The following is an 18742-nucleotide window of genomic DNA, read 5'->3' on the forward strand; positions in this document are numbered from 1 at the left end:
CTAACCTAACCTCTAAACATTGACGTGCACCGTGCACCGCGTCCATTCAGGCTTATCTCTGTTGGGCACGTGTACCATTTTCTCGTAAAGTTGAAAATATTCACAGAAAATGCAGGAACCTATTAAAATGGAGGTTGATGACAGTATAGTGAAAGATGAAAATATTGAGGCTCCAGAAATCAGTTACGAGGAAAAGCTACGATTTGTGAATTCTATTTCCGAACCCATGGCACCGAAGAAACTAACCAAAAAGATTTACAAGTGTATAAAGAAAGGTGAGCTACTTCAATCGCCATCATTATTTAATAATAGTACTTTGCAATAGTAGCTCAATATATACATACAGTCTATCTTATTATGTATAAAATAATTTGTAATTTAATAATCATTTTTTCAATTAATCATTTTTTTCTGGATTGCATAAAGTATATCTGTTAAAATATCATTTAAGTAGACGGTAATTATATGTGCGAATAATTTTTATTTATTACAGCATCCAAACATAAAACGTATCTGCGCAACGGTTTAAAGGATGTACAAAAACATCTTCGTAAAGGTGAAACAGGGTAAGCTTTATTTTCCAGATTTTCCTTCATTGAGTATTGGATTGTACGTCGAGATATTACACAGATGTTTTTCATTTTTAGTTTGGTTGTCTTCGCCGGAGATGTATATCCTATAGATATTATGTGCCACTTACCAATTGTGTGCGAAGATAATGATATCCCCTATTGTTTCACTCCATCGAGAATGGATATTGGTACAGCGATGGGCATGAAGCGCGGCAGTCTTATGGTACTTATAAAGGAACATCCCGACTATAAAGATCTTTATGACGAAATTAAAACTACGATGAAGCGACTTTCTGCATCTCTATAGTCTTTACGTTTATAGGCTAAACTTGTATATTACATACTTGTAAATTTGTGTATATTGTATTCTAATTTTCTGAAATTAATCGGGGATTATATTGACCGATCTATTTCGAACTATGTTCTCTGTAATTATACAATACAATATACAAAATAAACTACAATATACAATATACAAAATAAACTAGTTTGTAATACTAAATGCGAATTTTTTAATTAATAGTATATAAAATAAATTGTGGAAATCACTTAAAGTAAACATTTTACAAAATGAACTAGGACTTTATTAAGCCATTTTGTATATACTATTACAAACTATTTTATTATTAATCTTAACAAATCATTTTAAACATGTCATCATATATTTCATTATATAGTGTCTTGTCTTGATTTTCTATTTACGAGTATAAATCTGTAACAAAAAATATAGCAAATATAGATTTGTAATAAACACTTAAGATTTTTTATTGTCGACATATTGTACATATAAAACAAATGGCTTCAAACTTTATTAAATTTTAATTTTATTCATTTACTATACAGTATATAACTACACAGTATAAATAAAAAAAAGAATTTTTTGTAATTAAATTTTAATTATAAAATTAGTGATAACTTTATTTGCATAAGATTGTAAAGAGTTATTTTTTTAATTCAAGATTATAGATTAGCAAAAATGTTTTTTCTTACCTAAATCTATATGCAATTTTAAGTATATTAATACTTCGGAATATTTTACTAACAATAAAATGAAATAATTAATTATTGAATTATTACCTATATATTTTTCTAATTCAAATTTAAAATTGACGTTATAATTTTTCAGCGTATCTTCTTATATTTTCAGCATATCTTCAATATAAAATTCGCAAAATTCTGCAAAAATTAAAAGAAGATATTTAAAAAATACATTTAAGAAAAACATTATCTTTACGTTCAAAAATATACATTCAACTTCGCAATAATTATACAACAAAAAGGAATTGATATTTGAATGAGAAAACGTAATATCACAGATGTGAGATGTAATGTAATGTAATGTAATTAAAACTATTTAAAAGCGTGTCTGGTAAAGTATTTTTAACTAGTTGCGACGTATTGTAAAGAAATCTATTTATTCATGAATGATGCTGACATCCCTTGCCTCGAATGAGATTATTCGTACAAATAACACAGTCGTATCCGCTAGATATTTATCACGCCCGTACGTAAAAATAGTGCGTGGTATTGTGTATAAATATATTATGTTACATATCGTGAAAAGACTATTATCACCCCTCAAGGTAGATGAGCGTAGAACGACGATTCGCATTCGCGCGCACTGATTGAACCGAAACGCAGGAGTCGTCGTGGTCGGTTCGATCTCGATTGGGAAGTGCGAAATTAATCGTGGATTGTCGGCCGATCCTTTTCGAACTACGTTCTCTGCGTCTTCGTCTCGCGTTCTTATATATACCTTAAGATACCGCTGAACTAAATTTTCTCTTACAATTACGGAATATATATAAGTCGTAGTTTAGTAACTAATATTATACTTATCCTCGTTACATCGACAGCTATAAAAACCTATGTTTCTTCCTTGGACTTGTATATGCCGTTTGATCTTTGATCGTGGATACGAAGTAGCGTGCATAATATAACATCTGCAAATCACAGGCTAATTACAATTAGAGCGATAGAAAAATTGAATATACGAAATATACTAATTGTGGAAGAAGGGACTCTAAACTGAAATCGAAATACATAGATATGTTGTGTATGCCAGAAAGCGTTTATCTATTTTACATAGACCGCTTAAGTTTCAAGCAATACTTTTATAAACGATTTTAAGCGAGAAATGGATAAATTTTGGTGTTCACGTATGTTTTTCAAATCATAATTTCGAAAATTTATTTTTAATTATATTAAAATAGATTAATTATATTATTTTTATCTTTATGTTAAGTTTACTTTTTCAGACAACTATATATATTTTTCCTGTTAATTTTTCTTCACTTGATACTTTGTACTTTATAAGAAGAGAAAGCTGTATAAAAACGCTACGAGAATAGAACCGAAGTTATATACGCAAAATACTCAAACTACTAATATGAGAAATAAAAATAAAGAAAAAAAATGTTATATACTGCTTTTAGATAAAAGTAAATATGTGTATTTGTAATTCTAATCTAGAACAGTCTCAATAGCATATAAAGCCGCGTCCAGACTTGTATCATATCACCGTATCATATCATGATATTTTCTTATCAAAATGCGGATATGTTGGTTATAATGATATGCCAAGGCCTTGTTTTCAATCTGTAAGATACGGGACACGAATACGGATTGAAAACAAGGCCTTGGCGTATCATTATAACCAACATATCCGCATTTTGATAAGAAAATATCATGACACGATACGGTGTGATACGATACAAATCTGGACCCGGCTTATAAAAGGTTCATCTGTTGTGAGATCGAGAAGTCCTATTTCAATTCGTTCTCAATTAAATTGGAATGAGTCAAACTCTTTTTTTCTAATAATATAAAAGGAAAATATCACAGATAAATATATTTCGCTATGTGATTAACAATCATTACGTAGGAGCACGCGAGTTTATGGAAATGAAGCGTTTGATAACTGGTACCAGATATTACAGTGATATTATACATGATAGAATTTTATTTATCGCTATTCAGCTAAAATGTATTTCTCGTTGTCAAGAATTAAGAAAAAGTGCACGAATAACTGTGAAGTCCATAATTCATAAATCTATAAATTGGAATTAAAAGATATTGAAAATATTGTTCGGCATAAAAAAGAACGTGTAAGAAATAAATGGATGCAAAAGACAACGAATCAAAAAGTAGACACGGATGAATACTAGAAGTATACCTACCAAGGTAGTCAAAATGACTAATTTATAATTTTTGTTGCAATATGTAAATGGGTAAATCGATCAATTTACTTTCTCTCCTCACTCCCTTTCTTAAAAAGATATTAGAACATTTAAATAATAGAAATAGGTATACGTTAGCCATTGATAGTTCGTGTTTGATAATTCTAGTGTTAAATGAGTTTAACAAAAATAGATAAATCTCATAGGTGTATGATATATGTGAGATTAGACTCCATCAATTTTTCTCCAACCAAGAATCCATTTTAACGATGTAACATTGTTTTTATAGCCGCGATTTTACTACCAGTATTTTAACATACCTAAAAATCCACAAAACTCTCGCTTGCTGACTTCTCGCACGAAATAACGTACCATAATTTGGGTCATTTATTTTGAAATTGCTTTTACGTTATAAAAAGATAAACAATTTAAACATGGCGTCAGTTGATTCTTGCTTGAATATGATTTTTGAAAGATTTCCATGTGCGCCAGTCCCTAAAAAAAAGTGAAAGCTTAGTCGCATTATTATGCACAAACATAAAACTACATGACAGCATTGACAGCTTTCGTAACTTATGCATTTAGCATGTAACAACGTCCGGTAATTTATCTCATACATTTTCATGTTCATGACGTCATTGAAGCGACGTTGAAGGGGAACGAGCAAATGAAAAATAATTATAAAGTAAAACATTTATGTGTATTAAATGTATTGCTTCGATAACGTCGAGAAAATAAATTGTTCCGCGAAGAAATGCGCTTCTCTTCTTCTCGTTTTATTCTTTCAATCCCTCGCCCGCAAACGCGAGGAAATCGCGCACAAACCCTTTGGTTTTTCAACTATCAATATAACCTTATTATAATCCTATTCTCCCCTCCACATTACCAACTTCAGTATAAAATATACACACTTACGGTTAGATATATATATATATATATACATGAGCGACGAAGAGGACAACATTGACATCAAAAATTGACGTAGCATACAAGTGGGACGTTATTCTCACCCTTGCTGGAACAGACATGACATATGCATCGCGTCTCGCTTCCGGTTATGCCGGAGACGCTTCCTTCTCTTCCACGTCTCTTCTCGCATCAACATAATTCCATTATAGATCGGGCAGTAGCGCAACATAATTGTTGCGAATGCGTGTATCGATCAGCGACGAAACGCCTATCGCGGCCTCCACGTAAAAGATTACAGTAAATTAAAATAAATCGGAAAAAGAATAATTTGCTTTGCTGTATACCTTCAGAATTTTTAAAGAGGGATTATGTTAATTAATCGTTCTTAATTCATCCGTGTGTATACGTTCCCAAGCTCTCTTTTTATCTCCGTTCGTTCTTCACATCTCACATTCGCAATTACAATATCTACCTCATCCTTTGTTTTACGAGGGCGACGCAAAGTTCTTTCGCGACGCAAACTTACTCTATCTATTCTTTTACTACCGCGTTCTACGGTAGCGAGTCGATCGGAAAGTAGGAGGATGATTATGCGAACGATCGGAGCTAACGAGTATCAAATTATTAACGACAATACCTTAACACCGATTATAGCTTAACGATTATATGTTACGACTATTGTTACGAATATTGTTGTCAATATTAGTATCACTATTATGCTATAATCCGTTCGTTACGGCCGGGCAGAATTACATTTCCTTCGAGTGTGCGCAAGAATCAATTTTATAAAATACTCCCTGAAAAGTATGCGAAGAAATATCTAAATTTCTCTCTCTTTCTCTCCCTTTCTCTGTCTCTCTCTTTATCTCTGTTTCGACTTGCCGTTTTAAATACGCGCGGGTGGCACAACAAAATTAGAATCGAACTTCGCTTGAGAAACACTTCATACACGATACTTCAATGAGAGATTTCATGTATTACAATAATGAATAATGTAACAATCGTAAAAGATAGTAAAATAAATCTCAGGTAAAACATTCCGGCCGAAACGCGGATGTGTTTTGTGGGCGAAAAATTACATCTTTTACAAACATCATTATCTCTCTTTCTCCCCTCTCTTTCTCTCTCTCTCTCTCTCTCTCTCTCTCTCTCTCTCTCTCTCGCTATCTATATGATAGATCTCGTCGCTGTGCCGCGGTGACATAATGATAGCGTCGTCGCAGCAGTAACTCTTTATCATAATCGATATGTTGATGCGGTTGCCGCGATATTTAGCGTTGATCAGTTCCCTCTCTTCGCGAAAACAAAAGAAATTATAGCGATCTAATGCGTGCAACTGCGAGTCGTCATTGCAAGCGGCGAAGTTTTTTGAAATAATAATTGAAAAAAAAAAGAGATAGCGATATCGACGATGTCGTTTATTGCGGATCGCATGGATGAGACGAAGAGAGAAGCAGAACTTATCGCCGCACTTTCTTCGTAAAGAGTATAAATTTGCACAAACTTACGGCGCGGTATACCTGTGTCGCGTGTCTCTTAAACGGCTACGTACCAGTCTTGGGCGTCTTCGAGTAAACATCAGTGAGTAATCACGGCGTAGAATATCTAAACTATCACTTTACGTGTAATTAAGCTATCGCTCGGACAACACGGCTGTCCGAGAGACGTTTAAAAGGTATCTAAAGGACGTCGCGCGGTGGATTTTAAAGATGTCCTCCAGACAACTTTACAATGACTTTCAGACTACGTTTAGGTGTAAGAAATAATCCACGCGTCTCTGTCTCTCTTTACATTTAATTTAGTCGCGCTACCTATAAGATGACAGTTTTAATATTCTACATATAGATAGTTGTAAGTACACCATACTTACACTTACTGACCACTATGTGATTATTGACCATTTGTGTTCGTGAGTTTCTACTTAGCAAAGGTAAGTCTTCATTTACTTTCTCCGCGACATGTGTCTTTCTAAAAAAGGAGCTACGAATTTTCTCACGCGATAAAAGTGGCCCATAGCTTCATATTTTTGCCTTTAACGTAAAGCTCAATTTACGAGTTTTGCTCGCCTTGAATCGCCTGCGCGAAAATCGTTCTAAACAAAATCGCGTAACGCCTAAATTAACCGTTATATTATTACTGAATCGAGAAACTCATATCGAGTGTGTTTCTGTAGCCGAAAATAAATATTCTTCAAGTGGCCAATGCACCTCAAAGTGTCGTTTTACCTAAGTATATCCGTAAATGCCCAACACTGTTATACCGTAAAATAGCGAAGAATCAATCGATCTTTCCGAAGTCTATCGCGTCCTGCCTATTTGGCAGCACGAGACAGCAATTTGGCTAATTGCCACTGACTTGAAGCGTCAGCCTGTCCGACAACTCCCTACCGTGCTGACAGCAGTAATATAGGCTGAAACAAGGATGATGATGATGATCGGCTTCGACTGATTCGCTGCATTTTGCACGGTACCGCTTATTAGCTGCGCTACTAACTAAAGCTATTGCTCGTTTCTTCAGTCTAATTACGCATCGATGACAGGACGATTACGTTATATGTATATACCATGCGTCCCGTTTCTTTTACTTTAAACACATCGCGCGTTTTCGAAGCCTGTAGTACTTCAGGATTACCCTTTCTACATCTTCTACTCTCGCTTTTGAAATATACGCACAGGTAATAATTACCACAATCATTGATGGATCGCGGATGATTGTCGCAATAATCGCTGGTCCGTGGAGGGAACGCACGAGAGTCATACCGAAACGACAATCATACCGTGATCGATGCTAAATACACGACTGGCGCGGCGCGGCGCCGCGCGCCGCGTTCTTCGAAACAACGAAACTGAAACTCTGCATCGGCGAAAGCGGTGATGTGTTTGCATGATGCAAGTGCGTTGCGTTGCATTCACGAAAGTCGCGACATACAATCAGGGACAATGATGAGTGGACACTCAAACCTATTATCGATTTCCTCGCTTAACCGACAATCTTGCTTTACGGAGATAGAAGGACATTAAATTTCGTACGCATATACGCGTTTATCATATACAACGTAATTTCATTAACTCTAAGCAATCCTATATATATATATATATATATATATAGCTATTACTTTAACTAGTCTCTCTTTATCCATTATTCTTCACGTCCTTCATCTAACGTCTTGATATGACTTCATACTTTTCACATGGAAGTACTCTTACAATTTTACGACTAAAATAGAATAGGACTAGTTGACGACTTTAATCGTTATATGTATTATATATATATATATGACAAAAAAATAATATATTTTCTCGCGACTCAGTTTCGTTTTCCTACTTACAAATTGCCATTTCTTTGAGATGTTTGTACATACGTGAAACGATTGTTTATGGATATGTTTATTCGCACCAATCGTTATTTTGATAAGGAAAAATACGAATTAAACGAAAGTGAGTTTGATCTTTATTCGTATCCAGCATCCACACAATTTTGTCTCTGAATGTATACACTCCAGAATATCAACGCTCGTAGAGAAAGTACAAAGTCTCCCCTCGAAACATACAATTCACGTTTTATTTGCGGAAGATAAAGGTATATGTGAGCTGCATCGCAAAAATCCGCAGGTCCACGTATGAAAAATTCGCGGACGCTTGCGATGATCCGGTGATCGGCATCGACGAGCTTTAAAAATGCACGGCGCGGAGAATGGCTCCGTTAGAAAAAAGAGAAATCACATATACGAGATAGGGAGTAAGACTCAAGACTCGACCTCGACGAGTTAAAATCGAATGCATCCCCTAGTCAGCCTAAATCGGCTTTCGTCGCGTGATTATTGGTATTGCGTGTTTTGCGTGTATATATGTGTGTGTATGTGTGTGTATGTGTGTGTCTCATATTTACCCATATGTATACATATATATGTATTTTATATATAATTCTAGAGGAATAAAAATATCATAATGTATATTACACATACATGTATAATATTTTTATTTATATAAAATATATATACATATATATATATTTTTTTGTGTTTGTGTTTTTCGTGCGTTTACGCGTAGTCTCTTTGGTGTCTTGCAGTCCGCTTAAGTATAAATCTGTAGCAGTATCAAAATGGTAAAAATAGTGCATATGAAGACCATGAGCACAGGTAAAACCAGGATAAATCTGACGGAGCGGCTGCGGCCGCTTGGTTCCTGTCATACGGCTTGCTCGCCGGACTCGGTCGAGGCGTCGAAGAGTGGCCGATCCGCCGGCGTCTCGCTCGACGTCGTCGACTTTGTGCCGCCGCCGCCATTCCCGGTATTACCTTCTCGCCTGGTTTTACTCGAGCCCGAGAAGCACAGGCAGCCGGACTGATTGCGATTCCGCTTCAACGTCGGCTTGTTCTCGCGGACCTGCTCCGCTGAACACTTCTGATAGTAATCGTAATCCTTCAAGTACCTATCAGAGACAAATAATTGCGATGATATCAAAATTGGGAACTGAACGATAACAATCTTAACTGAATCGATTACATCAATTTAATTGACTCCGAACGGTAGACAGAGATCATTTACTTACATAAGAACAAAAGAACGACGTTAATAGCATGACATATGTATCGCAAGGAAAAAGTTATAAGGAAAAAAAAGGTTTCTTCTCTTCAAAATCAAATAATAGAAAGAATAATGAGGCCATCGTGATACGTACCAGACCGGCGGCCATCGGTGCTCATTCAAATACTCCTGGTTCTCCGTATGAAGCAGCCGCACGCTGCGAGGCGACATTTTGCACAGCTTATTATAGTTAACGCAGAGATGATTCATGCACCAGTCGGCCAGCTGATCGGCATTATGCAGCTGATAATCGTAACTAAGCGTTAAACGGATACCGCTACCGCCGCATTATCGTGTCTTAATTGATGTAAAACGCGTGAAAGAAACTGACCTTGCACGGCTCCAACAGCCTCAGGCAGTTTTCCACGGCGTCGTTCCCCTCGTTTTGCGAAAGTCGCTCAAGATCTTCGATCACTCTGCTCTCGACTAAGTTCACCAATCGTTGAAGGCAGAGTCTATTAGCTAGCTCCAATAGATTCAGGCACCTGGCCGAGGAGATCGCCGGTACCTCGTCCGTGTAAAGATAGCAGAGTAACTTGTGGAATGTGTACTCCCGAACCCCAGGAAAGACTATCTGCCATTGCGATCATGAGATACGATTTGTATTAATTTATCGTGACCGCGCGGCTATTACGATTAATTTATTCGAGTTCTTCAAAGTTATATTCTGGTGAAAAATTTTCTTCAAATTCTTCGCATAGTTTTCCAGAACTTATATATAAATTTTATGACTTAAAAAGAATTATTTTATACGAATTGAAAACTTTTTTTTTCAAAAAATCTACATCTTTTCTAGAATTCTTTATACAAATTCTGAAATATTCCAAGATCTTTTATTCTACAATTTCTGAAGAAAACTTATAAAATCTGAAGAAGTTTGACACATTTTTTTAGAAATCTTTATAATTTTGAAATATGAAAAATTCTTAAAAATATGATATAAAAATTTTTTTACTTAGAATAATTTCATAATAATTCATGTTCAATCGCGCGTAAAATTACCATCAGTTACGATAGTTAAAATTATCATATTTCATAGAGTGCACTTACGACTTTTGCGCTGCTTTCGCGAAAATCGCCAGAGAACATGGCTTTCATCACGTCGCATCGGGCAGTGAGAATCGCTTTGTGAGCCGGTACGCTGCCATCATCCAACTCGAATATCACATCGGCGAAGAGACCTGGAGTGTATTACATTTTTTAGTCAAAGGCTCACAATAAAAAGATATTTATCTTTTCGATGCGCGATCGGTGCCCACCTTGCTCCAGGCAGATATCTTCCAATCGTTGTCTAACCACTTGCTTGTACCGGTTGTTGAGATCGCTATTAACGAACTGCTCCCGCGTCTGTATGCTACCGAGCACCATGAGTAATTGCGGTAGCTCGAGAAATTCGGCCGCCTGTCTGATTTCCTGCGGGCAAGAGCGATCGAGACATCATACGGATGCGCCGTCGCGACTTTCGTCGACGTAGAATGAGCGATTTTAAAAAAAGAAAGAAAGAAAAACACGCGAGATCAGCTGATCCCTTCCGGATCGCTAGAAGACCTATCCTACTAGGCAATGATTCTAGAATGTCGGTGAGAACAATTGGAAGCGTATCCATGCACGGCATCCCCTTCGACCGAGGTCGACCGTGCGTCGATTCCTCAAAGCTCTCCCCTCCCCCCACTCGCTCGATGATGTCGAGGACGATGGTCGCACGATACAACGGAAGCAATGATTCGCGAACTATAAAGCTTAATGAACATGGCCTATTAGCTAAACGTCGAAGATTGATGTAATTAGTCGTCAAATTGCACGATGTTTAATATAGATTTCTACGGAAGACAATTAAACGCGTCTTCAAACATATACGTAAACAATTTTGACGGGTTTTTAACAGCCTCTCTGATATTCATCTGTCTCATAATAATTATTATTTTTAATATTTGGTTAATTTTTGCATATTTTAGTATAGCTCTTCATTGTGAATTGAAAGATTAATTCTTGGAGATGCAACGAGTTTGCCTTGTAATTAGTCATAATTAGAAAGGCGCATGCTCGTGTGATGATATGATCACGCAATTAAGTCTTCAACGAAACAGATCAGCTAGATGAGGCTACTATATGTGCGTGCGTGCGTGCGCATGTAAAACGTGTAACGTATATATTAATGCGACTGCCAAATTTCCAAACGCATTTCGCTTTTGTACTAACCAGTAGAAGCCCGATAGGAGCTGTCTGAAAGAATAGAGCCGCGTTAGTTACTGTATTATCTGCAACAGTTGCGATTTTAGCTCACGCTCTTAAGAGATCATTACAATGTACACAGCGTGTCTCTCTTATCAAACGCGATACGTCGGGAGCATTCGCAACCTGGCCGCGGTGTCTCAGTCGTACTTTCTCGCATTGTATATAATTCATACATATAATGTGAACATTGCTGCAAAATTATACCTATATAATAAAAAGACAACAGAGCTTGCGCAGCCGCGAAGACAGTCAAACCGAAGAGCACACTTATTCAGTTGAGTTTCTACCTTGTCGTAAGCCTAGAGATAAATCGACGTTTCTCGTCGTTTATTCCTTTTCGCACGGAGATTATATCACGCCTATTTACGCGCGTTTACTTCCGCGACAGATAAACAAAGGGTGTCTTCTTACATTCTCGAATGTACCTTTTCTCTTATGATAATTTCTACCGACCCAACGTACTTGTAGATCGTGGTACCGTTTGTCCAAGCTGCCTGTATAAATGAATTGCAAGCACTGCTGCATCGCCTGCGGCGTGATCAGCTTCGACAGCGTAATCACAGTCATGGGCTGCTGCACTCCGTTCGCATTCTCAGTCTGTAAAGCGATTTCGACGACGATTATAACGACGAGGCGACAAAGTGTTTCGCAAGTTTTCGCGCGACAAAATGTCAAAAAACCACTCTCACCATACATATACGAATATTTTGGAAGGCAGGATGATTCAGCTCCCTCGTCGCGCCGTTGCTCTTCCTCTGATTATCCATCGTCGGCAGTAGTTGAAAACTCGAGCGTCGTTTAAGTTGCTCCCAGACTCTGTAACGTACACGACTCGTTTGTGCGGGACTTGTCTCGTCAAGCGATAGTGGTATACAAACTCTTCATTACGAAATATTGCAAACTCTGTTCCGTCGCTACGTAAGTCGAATGTGCCGACATTTAAAGACCGTGCAAAGACTAAGGGGGAGCATCTAACTGCATCTAACTCTTTATTTGGCAATAATACCTTCAAGCGATGTCAGTGTATTGGATTTATGGTATGATCGAAGCGTTTCAATCGCATGCCCTTCTGTTAGTTTCCAAGCCCAAGCAACACTTATAACGTACATATTAGCGAGTTAGTATAACGTCTGCCGCAAAATTAGACATGTTCCGTTACGCGTTAACTGCGGCTTGCCAAATAAAGGGTTAATCGACGCAGGAGTAAACATACGAGGAATGATTACTCACTTTGCGGGTTTGCTTTGATCGATACGAATTAGGCACTCGGTATCGTCGTTGAAGTCACCAACGGTGGCCTCGCCGAAAGTGCTCACCTTGACGAGACAATAAGGGAAACATGTGTTATTGTGTTATCCTGTTACTACCTCCGAACCTGATAGAGCTGGCATATACCATGCTGGACTCGCTGGAGCTGCGCGGCGTCAATTCCTGGGCGAGTTCCATCGAGAAGAGCCGGTGGAACGCCGGCGAGGCAGCGGCGAGCAAGCAACGATGAACCGAGAACGTGCAGTTACTCGCTATCAGGGTGACGTCTGTGTGAACCGGCCTCGTCCACAAGCTCTTCATGTTTTCCTCGTAGGTACTCGCAGCCAGGCATACCTTTGGCGGTACTGGTTTTGGTGGGCAGAATGGCGCCTGTCAAGTCAAAATCATCATAGCTCATATCAACGCCTGCGAAGAAGATAACTCGAGCATCAATCAAACAAAAGAGAACCCCTCCACCGATAGCAAAACGTGTGCAAAATCATGCAAACGCGTTACTGAAAACAATTTATGTATTGCTGCCACAAACATTGCGTAAACATAAGTCGTAGCTCGTCGAAGATTCGTATTTATGGTGCTTTTGCAGCAAAGATATGTAAATTGTTGCTGCAAACAGCTTGAGCAACTCTATGTAAATTATTTCCATCAATAATATGTAAACTGTATGCACTAATGGAATCTCCGGGCGTAAACTGTTGCTGGAAAAATGTAACGAATATTGAATAAACCGTTGCTTGAAACAAATCAATACTATTGTTGAGCATTTGCGGACGCAGCTTTACATATTATTTGCACAAACGCTCACGAGTTTACGGACATATTTCGTAGATATGACAGACATTTTGCTATCTGGGCCCTCTTTTCAAGAACACAATCTTAATTTTATATCTAAAAAATTATGAGGATGAGCAAAGGCCTCTTTTTATCTTTGAAAGATAAATCTGAAATCTGTCGCAAAATCGTTTGCGTGCATTGTCTGTTACCTGTAACAAAGGTCTTTGCACCCTTTTCAGGTTTGTCATCCAGAAACGCTGCTGACGACGCGCGATTAAAGCGGCGCGTATTGAATTCTCGAACACCTCGTTCACGCCATAATAAGTGAAAACGCTCGTCTCGTAATAGCACACACCGAGTTCTCGCGCTACCGCCCGCGCCTGATCCGGCATCACCAAATCGCTCTTCCTCGTAGCCCTGTAAATAATTGCAAACAAGATTGATTGTGCTTTCGTTGAAACGTGTTTCGCACTATGTTATTGATGAAAAAGGTGAAACTCTGAAATGACGATGAAGTCATTCCGACCGTAGCCGCGTAAAAAGAAGGGATCGCTAAAAGTCACGAGAAGACTTTCAGACTTCCTCCCGCGGGAGTAATAGCCGTGTGTCAAGGTTCGGTTAATTTCGACTCGATTACTCAACTATCGAGAATCTTTAGTTTTTCAATCAATCACCCAGCGCCGTTATAAAATTCATACGCCATAATGTCGCGGCGCATAAGCTCATGTAATGAATATTTTTTGCCGGTAAAAGATTTCGAGGAAGCTTATGGAGACTCACTGAAAAATCAATACTTCGACACACTTCGGTAAACTGACCACCGTTGAAGGAGCATCGATGCGAGTGAATGAGTTTCACACGAGGCTAAAAAAAAATCGAAGAGCCGCGCGCGAATTTCATTTGTAGCCAAAAAAAGAAGGCGATCGATTGAAATAACTAAATTCGCTCGTTTTTGGAAAAACACTTTATACGTCTTAGAACAATCAACTTTATCAAAATTTGTTTTGTGTAAAATTGTCAAATATGAAAATTAACTAAATCCACGCGATAAAAACTAAAGATAAATCTAGTTGCGTTCTCTCTTTTATTAAAGGGCTAAATCTATATTGTGTTTAGAAAAATAGATAGAAATTATAAAATGTCAAAATTTTAAAGATTTAAAAAGAAATTTCAAGACCGAGAACTCTAAAATTTTGAGTTGTTGATAAAATTAACGCTTCCTGAGTTTTTTAAATTCGATTTCACAAAAAGGATTGTCGTCAAATTATCTCAAATTCGCCAATTTTTCTTCTAGTTAATTTCTTAAAAGAATTAAGTAATTTACCTTACAAAGGGACTGCGATCGCGGAAGTAACTGAGATAAGTTTCGTCCCGATACATGTATCGCAGATCGTTTTTGCATCCGACCAATAGGACCGGTGTCTGCGGGCAGAACCTCCTTATCTCGGGGTACCACATCACCTTGCAGTTTCGCAAGGAAACGGGGTTGGTTATGGAGAAACATAGTAACACGACGTCAGACCTAACAAAACCCTTTTAGTTAATATCGATTCGTGAATAAAAATTCCACTCGGCGACAATCTTACCTGCCGTATGCAAAACGTCGATCCTTCTCGTGATCGCCAAATGTGTCCCAGAGTCGTAGCGACACGTTTACATTGTCTACTACCTCCCAAGATCGCTCCAACACCTGACACGTATGACACTATGTTATTTAATACCGTTACATATTTCTAGGAAAATTAATAATAGAGATGGCCTTTAACTTGATAATAATGAACATACAGGTGTGTGCTCTTATTTTTACGAAAGTCTGAGTAGAAAGAATTAGAATCACTTTTAAATTTTCGTCGCTAAATCACTTCGTATATATAATTGCGGGTTTATTTAATATTACATAAATTATGTGTAATATAATATTATTTATTACTCAATCAAATTTCTCTTATTATTTATTATTACTGATCATTACTCATATTTCGAATTAAATTTGATCAATGATTACATGAAACATATGTCTTTAAGTGAAAGGAGCAACGAGCGCAGAAGGAACCGTAATTAGACGTAGGCGGACTCACATCCTTGTAGATCCGATATTGATCGATAGCCCAGACCGTGGGCACATGAGTAGTCAGGAGCTGTGACAGTGACACGTGCTTGTTGCAGGCCCTGGCGCAGATCAGTCTGGTCTTTCCGACTGCCGTGTCACCCACGACCACGCACTTGACCAGTTCCTGGTGCGGCTGCTCATTGTCCATCACCGGCAGTCTCCCCTACTCATGCAATATACCCTCTCACCTGCCAGATCGCTCGAGTTCTCGACCGCTGTCTCCGACACAGATGATGCTACCGCTGTCGTTTCCGTAGCGGCCAAATGCGTGCACCACATCCGATAACCGGACTGGAACGCGACGTCCTCGACCTTGCCGTTGATAATAAGATATGCGCTAAAACTGAAACACGGAAACGATATGCGTCAGTGCCATGCGCGACGGACGCGATGGTTATCCAGGTTGACACCTTTCTTCCACTTTCGAGAATGCAACTCTCGATAATGTCAGAATTCTATAACATAATCGTATCGAGAACCATTAGAACCATCGCTTGTTCCTCGAAAGCGAAATCATGACAATAAAGCTTTTAGGTGGACACTTGAGCGGAAAGCACAGACTTTTGTATAACGCATAATGAGTAAGCGTAAGAAAACCTAGGTAGCACATATACACGTTTCAGAAATGTTTTATAAGCGTTTTTCCGAAACGTTTTATAACCGATTTCTAGAAACGTTTCTCATGAATAAAAATGTCCATTCGAAAAACGTTCGCGATGGAACGTTTCTTTTCCGATAAAATAACGTTTAAAAAACTATTATAGAAACGATTTTGTTTTAATGATTAAGACATTTAAAATTTCTACTTTTCACGTCTTTTTAACGTGTTTATGACGTCTTTGAGACATATATGCATGAGAATAATGTTCTAGAATCTTTTTATGCATGTGATACCATCTATGACGTCTATTCTTTTTCGAAGAAATTCCTGAACTGGTCTATATATATAATAGCTTTAATAGCCTTTTTTTTTGAAACATTCAAATTTATATTGCACTAATTATTATTGCACAAAATAAATTATTTTATCCATGCACATATATCCACTTATTTACCTAAATTAATTTTGTCCTACCGGTCTTAATCTATTTGTCATCGGACAAATCTGAGCTTTAGAAAACTTCCAACAGTTGCAAAATAAACGTTCTGCTGAACTTAGCCATTGAAAGAACATTTATACGTGTGTTCCGTTTTGAAGAACTTCCTGAACTGGTGCACACATCAGTAATGCAATTAAGTTAGAGTGAGACAAGTATATTTTGTTTCACCTTAACTTATTGCACGAATGTGCACCAGTTCAGGAATTTCTTTAAGTAAATAAGTAGATATATGTGCATGGATAAAATGATTTATTTTGTGCAATAATAATTAGTGCAATATAAATTTGAATGTTTCAAAAAAGGCTCTTGAAGCCATATAGATAAAGTAAATTATAATTTTGAAAGAAAAAACAAATAGGTATATTTTTGTTAACTGTAGAAACGTAAAAAATACGTTTCTTAAATCATGGTTTCAAAGACATTTTTGTTCAAATTTCTTAATGGTTTTTTACGGTTATGAAACTATATATGTATAAGTTCAAAAAACGTATATGAAACTAATATGTGCTACCTAGGAATTGATTGGCCCATATGCATGTGCATAAGGAAATAGACCAAACAATTTTCTTATGCTTACGCATTATGTGTTATGCAAAAGTCCGTATTCCCCGCTTTAGCCTTAGCACAAGAATAGATGTAGATATTAGTGCTGGTCTACAACCTTGCTTTAAAGGGTATTTAAGCTCTAAGCCGTAAGAAATTGACCAATCACAATCGAGTATTCTTCTCACATTCCATTGTGATTGGTCAATTTCTTACGGCTTAGAGCTTAAATATTCTTTAAAGCAAGGTTGTAGACCAGCACTTACAGTTGTGCTTTCGATTATAATCCGTTGCTTTTTTTCTCGCTAATGTAGTAAGTTTAAGTATATCAATGTACATATTATATTGAATTATATTCTACTGCGTTTTTTATGTGAATTATTTAGTAATTTACACTGTGTTAAATATTAAAGAATGAAATTTAAACCAATACTATGAGTTAGATAACATTTTGTTATTTTTAACTACCATGTGTGTCAAAAGTCATTATTTTAACACAAAACAGTATTATTTTAACTTTATTGATTTAGTTAAATTGAGTAGGAGCAGTGGCGACCTAGGAATGGTTAAAAATTACTCAAATTGAGTCTAATTTAACTACGAATTTAACAGTGTAAGCAGTGTAGCCTTGGCGCAAGGTATTTAACTTTTGGCGATACATATAAACTACTTGCATAGACATAATAAATCGTAATTATTATCAGTAGAATTTAATTTAAATCAATTTGCATGGAAAGTAGTCAATGTAAGTAAATTATCTCAATAACATTCGATTAATCGGAGCACACAAAACTCGTGACCGAAAACTAATTCCCCTCTAGCTTAACCTCTTCGATCACATCTTCGGAACAATCGAAGATGCGGAAAGTGGGGAGAAAAATTATATTCGTGCCGAAAATAATCTATGACCGTAGATACCATCATCCATCACATCAAACTAAAACGATAATTTGACAAATTACGAAGATGAACGTATTCGCATAAAAAACATATTCATATATAGTTGAACGTATTGGTAGGTGTATATTAGGCACGAGAGAGAATAAAAATCTGAAACGTTTAGTCACTCCTAATACGTACTCGTGTCCATTGTGTGTGTGCCTGTGTATATATTACAAGCGAGTATGATTTGACCCTAGAAAAAGGGTTTTCTTCTATATTTTTAGAACCATAGCTTCGCGAGATCTCAGCCTCGATTTTCATATTGCTTTAACCCTGAACGAACGCGTAGATATATAAATATATATATATATATATATATATATATATATATATACATATATATCACCCATCTGACTAATTCATTCTCAAAATTCTCGCCGCTCGATGAACTTCATTCTCGCCGGCCGCACGCTATAAACCTCCTTCTATGAATTTCCATGGCATTCAACATCTCGTCGGCTTTTCCTTCGCAGCTCTAGTTTCCGTACAAAAGAAATTGTCTGTTTACCGTTACATTCGATTTTAT

General features: G+C 37.1%; 3 protein-coding genes across 7 annotated transcripts in view; 2 read left to right on the forward strand and 1 right to left on the reverse strand.

The window, feature by feature from the left end:
* LOC143906528 (uncharacterized) overlaps positions 1 to 18742 on the forward strand; it is a 46740-nt gene that overhangs the window by 2330 nt on the left and 25668 nt on the right. The window lies entirely within an intron of this gene.
* Nhp2 (NHP2 ribonucleoprotein) lies at positions 32 to 1036 on the forward strand. The gene is made up of 3 exons (XM_077422677.1): positions 32 to 275; positions 494 to 566; positions 648 to 1036. The coding sequence occupies exons 1-3, from the start codon at positions 110 to 112 to the stop codon at positions 877 to 879; spliced, it is 471 nt and encodes a 156-aa protein (XP_077278803.1). The 5' UTR covers positions 32 to 109; the 3' UTR covers positions 880 to 1036.
* Positions 1969 to 18742, reverse strand: part of Rhobtb (Rho-related BTB domain containing) — a 28521-nt gene continuing 11747 nt past the window's right edge. For 3 of the 5 annotated variants that reach the window (XM_077422668.1, XM_077422670.1, XM_077422669.1), the window contains exons 2-15: positions 15600 to 15974; positions 15108 to 15211; positions 14846 to 15043; positions 13731 to 13938; positions 12877 to 13119; positions 12712 to 12797; positions 12171 to 12297; positions 11944 to 12078; positions 11446 to 11469; positions 10506 to 10659; positions 10297 to 10427; positions 9578 to 9820; positions 9341 to 9489; positions 1969 to 9091 (exon numbers count right to left, since the gene is read on the reverse strand). In XM_077422668.1, coding sequence (XP_077278794.1) covers positions 8848 to 9091; positions 9341 to 9489; positions 9578 to 9820; positions 10297 to 10427; positions 10506 to 10659; positions 11446 to 11469; positions 11944 to 12078; positions 12171 to 12297; positions 12712 to 12797; positions 12877 to 13119; positions 13731 to 13938; positions 14846 to 15043; positions 15108 to 15211; positions 15600 to 15779 — 2226 coding nt within the window. In that variant the 5' untranslated portion in view covers positions 15780 to 15974 and the 3' untranslated portion in view covers positions 1969 to 8847. Of the gene's footprint in view, positions 9092 to 9340; positions 9490 to 9577; positions 9821 to 10296; positions 10428 to 10505; positions 10660 to 11445; positions 11470 to 11943; positions 12079 to 12170; positions 12298 to 12711; positions 12798 to 12856; positions 13120 to 13730; positions 13939 to 14845; positions 15044 to 15107; positions 15212 to 15599; positions 15975 to 18742 lie in introns of all 5 variants that reach the window. The other 2 variants (XM_077422672.1, XM_077422671.1) reach the window with 2 other exon arrangements.

The sequence above is a fragment of the Temnothorax americanus genome, unplaced genomic scaffold, assembly GCF_048541705.1.
Source record: "Temnothorax americanus isolate GAGA-0224 unplaced genomic scaffold, ASM4854170v1 Scaffold72, whole genome shotgun sequence".
NCBI lineage: Eukaryota > Metazoa > Arthropoda > Insecta > Hymenoptera > Formicidae > Temnothorax > Temnothorax americanus.